Source organism: Rhagoletis zephyria, unplaced genomic scaffold (assembly GCF_001687245.7).
Source record: "Rhagoletis zephyria isolate East Lansing unplaced genomic scaffold, Rhagoletis_zephyria_1.1 Rzeph_scaffold_09607, whole genome shotgun sequence".
In the NCBI taxonomy this organism is placed as follows: Eukaryota; Metazoa; Arthropoda; class Insecta; order Diptera; family Tephritidae; genus Rhagoletis; species Rhagoletis zephyria.
In genome coordinates, this window is record NW_016166685.1 from 1 (window position 1) to 8,751 (window position 8,751).

At 40.2% G+C, this 8,751-nt stretch overlaps 3 protein-coding genes across 4 annotated transcripts; 2 read left to right on the top strand and 1 right to left on the bottom strand.

Moving 5' to 3' along the window:
* Positions 1-37: 37 nt before the first annotated feature.
* LOC108375913 (basic proline-rich protein-like) lies at positions 38-2,054 on the bottom strand. Its single transcript, XM_017632065.1, has 2 exons — positions 953-2,054; positions 38-896 (listed from the first exon to the last, which is right to left on the bottom strand). Exons 1-2 carry the CDS (start codon positions 1,773-1,775, stop codon positions 103-105), a joined length of 1,617 nt encoding a protein of 538 aa, XP_017487554.1. The 5' UTR covers positions 1,776-2,054; the 3' UTR covers positions 38-102.
* A 114-nt stretch (positions 2,055-2,168) lies between these two features.
* On the top strand, positions 2,169-6,004 carry LOC108375914 (T-complex protein 1 subunit zeta-like). Its single transcript, XM_017632066.1, has 2 exons — positions 2,169-2,486; positions 4,220-6,004. Exons 1-2 carry the CDS (start codon positions 2,350-2,352, stop codon positions 5,676-5,678), a joined length of 1,596 nt encoding a protein of 531 aa, XP_017487555.1. The 5' UTR covers positions 2,169-2,349; the 3' UTR covers positions 5,679-6,004.
* An 868-nt stretch (positions 6,005-6,872) lies between these two features.
* Positions 6,873-8,557, top strand: LOC108375915 (putative nuclease HARBI1). Of its 2 annotated transcripts, none has more exons than XM_017632069.1 (4): positions 6,873-7,036; positions 7,092-7,306; positions 7,516-7,658; positions 7,714-8,557. In XM_017632069.1, the coding sequence occupies exons 2-4, from the start codon at positions 7,139-7,141 to the stop codon at positions 8,528-8,530; spliced, it is 1,128 nt and encodes a 375-aa protein (XP_017487558.1). In that variant the 5' UTR covers positions 6,873-7,036; positions 7,092-7,138; the 3' UTR covers positions 8,531-8,557. The 2 variants fall into 2 exon arrangements, with proteins under 2 accessions (XP_017487558.1, XP_017487557.1); XM_017632068.1 differs by having other exon boundaries at positions 6,877-7,036; positions 7,114-7,306.
* Positions 8,558-8,751: the final 194 nt, after the last annotated feature.

Sequence of the window (8,751 nt, forward strand, 5' to 3'; positions counted from 1 at the left end):
TTTTTTTTTTTTACTTTGTTCTTATTTTATTTTTTTACTTTGTTCTTATTTTACCGTCTTTTCTGGTTATTATCTTTTGTTGCTATTTTTAGTTTCGCGTATTTAACGCATGCCAAAGAAAGCAATCATTAATGGCAACAGCATAGCTGCAAATGAATTACAATGAGCGTAATTAACCCAAGCAGCACCACTAGTTCCCCCCGAAGTATTGTCGGGCATCAATGGTGCTTGCGTTGGACTTGCTTGCAATTGCTGTGAGGCTGCAGTGACCGGGCTTAGCGGTGCTAAGGGTGCACTACCTGCGTCAGCTGGCGGCATCATCGGTACAGTGCCGTTCATTTCAGCACCAGTCCCTGCGGGCGGTGGTGGTGGGGGGGCTGGGTAGCAAGCAATTTTCTCGACTTCAATCATTTTGCTGTTATCTGCCGGATCAGTTTCGTTAATACGTACGGGCACACAAATTATACCACCTGGTGGGGGTTGTTCGCCAGCTGGTGCAGGTGCTGGTTGTTCACCGGCTGGTGCGGGTGCTGCTGGTTGTTCGGTTGTGCCGTTTGTCGCTTGCGCTGCAATATTATCGCCCATGGGGGCTAAAGGTACGTGGGGTATTGCGGGATCAGCTGGTGCAGCGCCTGGAGCCGGAACTGGTGCCGGTACCGCAGCTGGTTGGGTACCATTTTCTCCTGCGACGCCAGTGGTTATTACAGTTGCGCCGCCTGCGTTTGTTGTGGTCACCGAGCCTGGCGGACCGTTGTTGATGATGATGATTTTATCGTCATTGTTACCAGACTGCCCAGCGGCAGCAGCCGGTGCAGATTCCACCACGCGAGTATTTGTGGGTGTAAGTACATGACCAAGGATAGCGCCACCAATTGCGCCCGCGGCCAATCCTGATCCTAAAATTTAAGATTTATAAATTATTTAGATTTAGAAATACTTCCCTCTCCCTTACCAAATCCTAATCCAGATGATGTTTGCTGTGGTGGTGATGAGTACATGACAGCACCGGGGGGTAATGCAGCGCCAGGAGCAACATAAGTGGCACCTGCAGGTACGCCGCCTCCAGCCGGATAGTAACCCCCACCGGCTGGCATATGGCCCCCAGAAGGATAGTAACCGCCTCCTACAGGCATGTGTCCCGAAGATGGATAGTAGGTTGCACCTGGTGGTAGTGAGCCAGGAGAGTGATAACTTGCACCTGCAGGTAGTTGACCAGGTGATGAATAATAAGTGGCTCCCGCTGGCAACGCGCCAGGGGAATGGTACGTAGCGCCGGGGTAGGAGCTCTGCACGCCATGCGTATTAGTGGCGCTTATTGGAGTGTGTACATTGGTTGCGCTGCCATAACTGGGTGGTGCGGCATTGTTTGGGCGATAAGCTGGTGGAGCCTCGTGCATGTTTGTATGCGCACCGCCCGCAGGATTAGAAGCTGAGTAAGAAGGGGGTGGTCCTTGAGATTTTGGTACATTCCAGCCAATTGGTTGGGAATTTGTGGCACCACTTCCTGCTGCGGATGCTGGCCGATTGGGCGCGGAATTATACCCAGAATAGCTAAGTTTAGCAAGGTCCGCATGCGAGTTGCTTGCACCGTTGCTGCTTTGTGTCGGGTAGCTTGGTTTGGTCACGTGTCCACTACTGCTAGTGCGTCCACCGCCAGTCTTGCGATTGTTGCTGGTCAAAACGCGCTTTGCTTCACTGCATCCAAAATTTTCGCTTAGCAATAAAATTGCGAAAATGGCGACTGATGCGCAATTCACTTTCACCACCCTTGCCATTTTTGTACTGCTATGTCTCCCCCCCGGAAACCGGTTATTCTCAGCTAAGTTAGTTCCCTGCCCACAAATTTGCTTGCGTGTCTTGCTTTCTGACTTTGTATCACTACCGAACAAATAATTAGACTTGCTAATCACTAAAACAACCAAAGAGTTTTTTTTTCAGAACGCGATTACGAGCGCACAATTGAAAATTTATGCTTTCCGTTGCTTCGATTCGTTTGAACTGATTCACCGAATCCGACGAACCCCAACAGCTGCGCGGCCCCAACGTCGCTGTTGTTGCAAAATTGGGGAACGTGACCCATCGTTGCATTGAAGGTTGCCACTTCTTCTATAAAATGAAATGAAGTCACCGAGTGGCCATACCCGAAAATGACGGATGTCATATTTGTGTCATGTTGAGCACTGAACATACCACTTTGAGGTTCTTGCACATTTTGCAGTTGACTTTTTTACACCCGATTTGGACCATTGGGCTAGGGAGTTTTCTAAATTTTCCTACAAACAGAAACTGGAATTATAAACGTTTAATTGCTTGTAATATAAAACAGTTAATTAAAACTCATTATTAACTATGGCTTCGATCAGCTTATTAAATCCAAAGGCTGAATTCGCACGTGCTGCTCAGGCGTTGGCGATTAACATCTCGGCTGCAAAAGGTCTGCAAGATGTGATGCGTACTAATTTGGGCCCAAAAGGAACGATGAAAATGTGAGTATTAAATGGTATTTTTGATAATCGCTTTAAGATATCTGCTTATATTTAAACGATCAATTATTTAATTAAATGCAATTGCTATAAAGCGGATTCATATGGCTGGCGAAAGCGCCGCCTACTGAAATATATTGAGGTTATGTATTTGGACGATTCGTCATCAAGCGGCTGACTCTGAAATGGGTTGAAATAAGCGCATATAGCCTGCAAATCTGAGTAAAATCTTCATATTTGTTATAAAGTATGCGCAAAAGAAATTATTTGATTTGAAATGCAATGTCTAGAGTGTAGACTGGTATATTTACAAGCATAGTGCTACCTAATGTTCAAAACGACAGTACACAGTAGGGGTATTCTTGCAGTCTTGTAAAGCTCTTACACGGTGCACGGATTGCTCGGTTTGCAAAGCTGTCCAAAAAGAAAACTGGTTTTTATCATGCACCGAGCAACTATTATTTAAATTTTTAAGTTGAGGAAAGTCAGTCGGCCGCTGTGGTGTAGTGGTAAGCAGTGCGCGCTTCCACTCCGCAACGCTTGGGTTCAAACCCTTGTCAAAGCAATGCAAAAAATATCGAAAAAAGGTTTTTTCTAAACAGCGATCGTCCCTCGGCAGGCATTGGCAAACCTCGTCGTAAGCGCAATTTTGACAATTTTTGGCTCTAGTTATATATTTTGAAATAAGGTCTTTAGATTGGTGTTATCAGTTTTCCTTTAGTTTCCGAGATATTGCTTAAAATTTTTTCGATAATTTAGTAAAAATTTAGTTAGTGATGCAGCCATATTAAACTAATCAATATCTTAAAGATGTCGTTCTCCATTTTTGGATATCTCGTTTAGTTTCCGAGATATTGAGTTAAAAGTGTTGTTAATTTAGTAGAAATTTTGATCACATTTTGTCGTATTTCATACAACGTGGCTGCTAATTTGTGGACAAATGACGCTTTTAATAAAGAAAATCTTTCATAAATAATTAGAGAACTTTGTGAACTAGAAACATTTTCAGAGACTTTGGAGAATATCTATTTTCGCGTTTTTGAAAAATTGCATACCAAACTTCAATCGCGATTTCCCTCAACCTGCCGAAATCAACATACGACAATCTTTTACCCAGGCGACGAAATGTGTTTATGAACAAAAAATAAAGAACAAAACTTGATAGCATAAATAATATGACATATCGCACACCTAGATCATGATCATGCCTGGATTCGACGCAATTAATACAAAACCCGGTATAACAGTAGTTGTTTAGTTAATGATGATCGCAATGGGAGGAATGAAAGAAATATGTAGCAATTCCAACAACAAAACTAGTACAGGGTCGAGTTTATCTTGATATGCTTTTTTGCAAAATATATACATGAATTTCGACGTTGCATTTTTTGCAGCGATAGGAAATGTTGTTTCCCATGTAATTTGTTGTTGTGTGTTTGTAAGTTATGCAATCTGTGCACCCAGCAATGGATTTGCAAGACTCTGAGAATACCTCTATTGTAGGTAATCATGAAGAAAAAAATATTTCCAAGAATTAGCGCATTTAGCCAGCAAATTTGAGTATTGCCTTCGAATTTGCTATAAAGCTTGCGCAAGAAAAAATATTCTAATTCTTTTAACAACGATAGTGTACATAAATCCAGCACTGTCGCGAAAATATTGAAAAAACAATATTCTCAATAAGAATGCATTAATCTTCGCCAAGACATTTACTAAAATTCAATTCGTTTTTACAGGTTGGTATCTGGTGCCGGGGACATTAAAATAACTAAGGATGGTAATGTACTGCTCCACGAAATGCAAATCCAACACCCAACTGCTTCTATGATTGCACGAGCCAGTACCGCTCAGGACGATTCAACTGGTGATGGCACCACCTCAACCGTTTTACTAATTGGCGAGCTTTTAAAACAAGCTGACATCTTTCTAGCCGAAGGTCTTCATCCACGCATTGTGACAGAAGGTTTTGAGAAAGCCCGCAACAAAGCACTGGAGGTGTTGGAATCAGTTAAAATACCAATCGAAATCAACAAGAAGAATTTAATGGGCATTGCCAATACCAGCTTGCGTACGAAAGTTCACCCTGCGCTTGCAGATGTGTTAACTGAAGTCTGCGTTGATGCTGTGCTGGCTATACGTCAGGGAGACAAACAAGTCGACTTGCACATGGTTGAATTGATGGAGATGCAACACAAGACTGCCACGGATACTTCTTTAATTCGGGGAATTGTCATGGATCACGGCACCCGTCATCCCGATATGCCAAAACGCTTGGAGAATGCTTACATCCTCACTTGCAATGTATCATTGGAGTATGAAAAATCAGAAGTCAACTCAGGTTTCTTCTACAAAACCGCCGATGAGCGCGAGAAATTTGTACGTGCCGAACGCGAGTTCATCGATCAACGAGTCCAAAAAATTATTGCATTGAAGCGCAGCCTTTGCGATGGCACTGAAAAGACCTTTGTTGTTATCAACCAAAAAGGTATTGACCCTATGTCTCTTGATGCTTTGGCCAAAGAGGGTATTATGGCTTTGCGCCGTGCTAAGCGCCGTAATATGGAGCGTCTGGCCTTGGCATGTGGTGGCACTGCCATGAACTCTTTTGATGATTTGGAAGAATCGCATTTGGGATACGCTGGTGTTGTTTACGAACACGTTCTGGGCGAAAATAAGTACACTTTTGTGGAGGATTGTAAGAACCCACAGTCGGTTACCATTTTGATTAAGGGTCCTAACAAACACACCATTCTGCAAATTAAGGATGCCCTTCGTGATGGGCTACGAGCTATCAACAATGCTCTTGTGGACAAATGCGTTATTCCAGGCGCAGGCGCTTTTGAAGTGCGCGCTTATAATCAACTCATGAAATATAAGGATACTGTAAAGGGCAAAGTTCGCTTAGGTATACAAGCGTTTGCTGAAGCTTTGCTGGTCATTCCAAAAAATTTGGCAATCAACAGCGGCTACGATGCGCAAGACACAATTGTTAAGTTGACGGAGGAGGACCGTCTCAATCCAGAACCGATTGGATTAGATTTGTCAACAGGAGAACCGATGAAACCCGCTGATATGAGCGTGTACGATAACTACCTGGTGAAAAAACAGATATTGAATTCATGCTCCGTGATTGCAAGTAACCTACTACTTGTGGATGAGGTAATGCGCGCTGGAATGACAAGCCTAAAAGGTTAGTCCGGCATTAGGCGCAAACTCGAATCGAAGTCTCAAAGAAACATTACCCGCATACACTTCCCTTCTATAAAAATATTTATCACTAATGTATTATTTGATTTAAAATGTACGTTTGCAAGTAGCTGGTGGTAATATTGTCCCAAGCCATCTACATGGTTTATAAATTTATAGGTATTAAATGCTTAACCATCAGCAGTCAATTTGATTTGAAAAAATGTATGTATGCTTAAGCCATGATTCATAACACAGTTCCGATACTGCACCTACTTTAATAATTTTGTATTACACTAATAAAATGCATTTCAGAATAAAATTATGAAAATATATATATGTAGTCACTTACGCGATCTTTTCTACCGTTGTTGTTGTTGTTGTAGCGGCTACAAACGCTACCGTTAATAGCGTTTACTTTTCTACATAAAAATTTTGACCCTGATGTCGCTTTCAAATGCTATGTTCTTTGTGTTCTTTTGTAAAATGGATGCACTTTTCAACTATCTCTTAAGGGTAACCCTAAAAAAATGAGAAAGTGCAACTTTTCTTGCCCTCTGCTATCGACGGTATTTCAATCAGCTGATCAATAACAATAACAAATCAAAATAGTACTCTACTTGCCTCTTTCTAGCACACATGTATCGGCTGCGTCAAAGCAGCACAGATAAAATGCCAACATTTTTTGATTATTTATTTTGGCGGTGGTGAATTGAAGATGCAAAATTTGAACGCATACATGGTATTATTAAAATATTCCAGCTGTCCGCAGNAAATTTTATAATTTATTATAAATTTAATACAACAAATAAATAAATAAATAAAAATTTTGACCCTGATGTCGCTTTCAAATGCTGTGTTCTTTGTGTTCTTTTGTAAAATAGATGCACTTTTCAACTATCTCTTAAGGGTAACCCTAAAAAAATGAGAAAGTGTAACTTTTTCTGCCCTCTGCTATCGACGGTATTTCAATCAGCTGATCAATACAATAACAAATCAAAATAGTACTCTATTTGCCTCTTTCTAGCACACATGTATCGGCTGCGTCAAAGCAGCACAGATAAAATGCCCACATTTTTTGATATTTTATTTTGGCGGTGGTGAATTGAAAATGCAAAATTTGAACGCATACATGGAATTATTAAAATATTCCAGCTGTCCGCACNCTTGCCTCTTTCTAGCACACATGTATCGGCTGCGTCAAAGCAGCACAGATAAAATGCCAACATTTTTTGATTATTTATTTTGGCGGTGGTGAATTGAAAATGCAAAATTTGAACGCATACATGGTATTATTAAAATATTCCAGCTGTCCGCAGTTTTTGTGAATTGAAATTACATTAATCAATAAAATTTTATTTTGTCAGGTAAATATGCTACCCAGAAAGTGTGGTGCTTTCATACATATGTAGATTTATGTAGAAACTAGACATCCTTGTCACAGTTGGAAGAGCTTTGTCAGCGCGGAAATGGAAAAAATCTTCTTTGTAGGAAATAATCTAATCAATGAGCTCCTGGAGTCGTCGTCCTCTTCTTCAGATGATGAGGAAATCGGTATACTCTTACATCCAAAAGTTAAATGCTTACGTGTAAAGGACTTTGTAGATGAAGTACTCAACTTGTACACGGACCGCGAGGTAATCCTTTCATAACGGAATGGATTAGTATTTTGTTCACCAAGTTTCAGGGAAAAATCAAACTTTCTTTGTGAAGTTTGGCTTATGGTTTTTTCAGTCCATTTCAGGTCACCGCCTTAAAACTAGTAGGCAAATACTAAACAACCCTTTCATAATTTTGCTCACTGCTTGTTTATGTACTGTATATTTTTATGTTAATGCATTTATAGTTTAAACGAAATTTTCGCGTTGAGCGTGAAAGCGCGCAATATTTAATTGCAAAATACGAAAGCAGTTCATCCTACGTAAGGAGGAATTACAGAGGGGGGAGACCACAAGCAACGCCAAGCACACATGTGTTGTTGTTTTTATGGTAAAATTGGAATGATTCTATCTATGTGCTTATTAAAAGTAATTTTCTTATGTAGGTTTTGCAGCAATAAAACAACCATACGTGAAGTTAGCAATCTATTTAATATGTCTTATTCTTCTGTCCATAACGTGCTAAATAATGTTATGTCGTTTTTGCTTGAAATTTCACCGGACATCATAAAATTGCCTGAAAGTGATACTGAAAAAGAGATTATAGCACACGATTTTGCGGCAATCTGTGGCTTCCCTAACGTATTAGGCTGCATTGCAGAAACCTACATTTCGACAAGGGCGCCAAAAAAAACAGTTCGTTCCACATATATAAATAGGCACGATACTATTTCCGTGCCCATGCAGGGTATATGCGACGCAAATTTAAAATTTATAGACGTTTTCATTGGTGCACCGAGTAAAGTGCATGAGTCGCGGTTGTTGAAGTTATCTTTCATTAGTAAGAAACTTCCAAAGTTATGTTTACCAAAATATCATCTGTTAGGTGATTCTGATTATCCGATCAGAAATTTCTTGTTAATTCCATATATGGATTACGGAAATTTAACTGAGCAAGAAAAGATGTACAATTACAAACTTAGTCAAACTCGGATGCGAATAGAAAACGCCTTTGGATTGTTAAAATGTCGATTCCGGCAACTTATGCGACTAGATTTTCTTGAAGTTGAGACAACAACGAAGTTTATAATGGCATGCTGCGTACTTCATAATATTTGCATAGACAAACAAGATGTTATTGAGGGAGAAGAATATTGCGCTGAACCTGCTTCCGTTCGGGAACATTTTCATTCCGAAGTAAGTGACTCTGTTCTTACCGAGCTTGGCGAAATGAAAAGAAGCCAAATAAAGTCACTTTTTTGACACGTTTGCTTAAGCCGTGCCATGATACATGCTTTTTCATATAAATATGAAATATTTTATTAATCAAAGTATTTTACAGATGTGCTTCGAAGCAAGAGTGAATAAATATTTAAAAACAAATTTTTCTTTTGTTTCTTACAAACATTCGTATTTATTGAAAATAAGAGAGATCATGTTTATTTGCTTCAAATAGGTACAAAGTAATTCAGTATTTTAGTTAA

Coding starts and splice junctions, on each gene's coding strand:
- LOC108375915 (XM_017632069.1), top strand. CDS start 7,139: ATGGAAAAAATCTTCTTTGTAGGAAATAATCTAATCAATGAGCTCCTG. Junction 7,307..7,515: donor ACTTGTACACGGACCGCGAG/GTAATCCTTTCA, acceptor ATGCATTTATAG/TTTAAACGAAATTTTCGCGT. Junction 7,659..7,713: donor CATGTGTTGTTGTTTTTATG/GTAAAATTGGAA, acceptor TTTCTTATGTAG/GTTTTGCAGCAATAAAACAA.
- LOC108375913 (XM_017632065.1), bottom strand. CDS start 1,775: ATGGCAAGGGTGGTGAAAGTGAATTGCGCATCAGTCGCCATTTTCGCA. Junction 897..952: donor ATCATCTGGATTAGGATTTG/GTAAGGGAGAGG, acceptor CTTAAATTTTAG/GATCAGGATTGGCCGCGGGC.
- LOC108375914 (XM_017632066.1), top strand. CDS start 2,350: ATGGCTTCGATCAGCTTATTAAATCCAAAGGCTGAATTCGCACGTGCT. Junction 2,487..4,219: donor CCAAAAGGAACGATGAAAAT/GTGAGTATTAAA, acceptor TCGTTTTTACAG/GTTGGTATCTGGTGCCGGGG.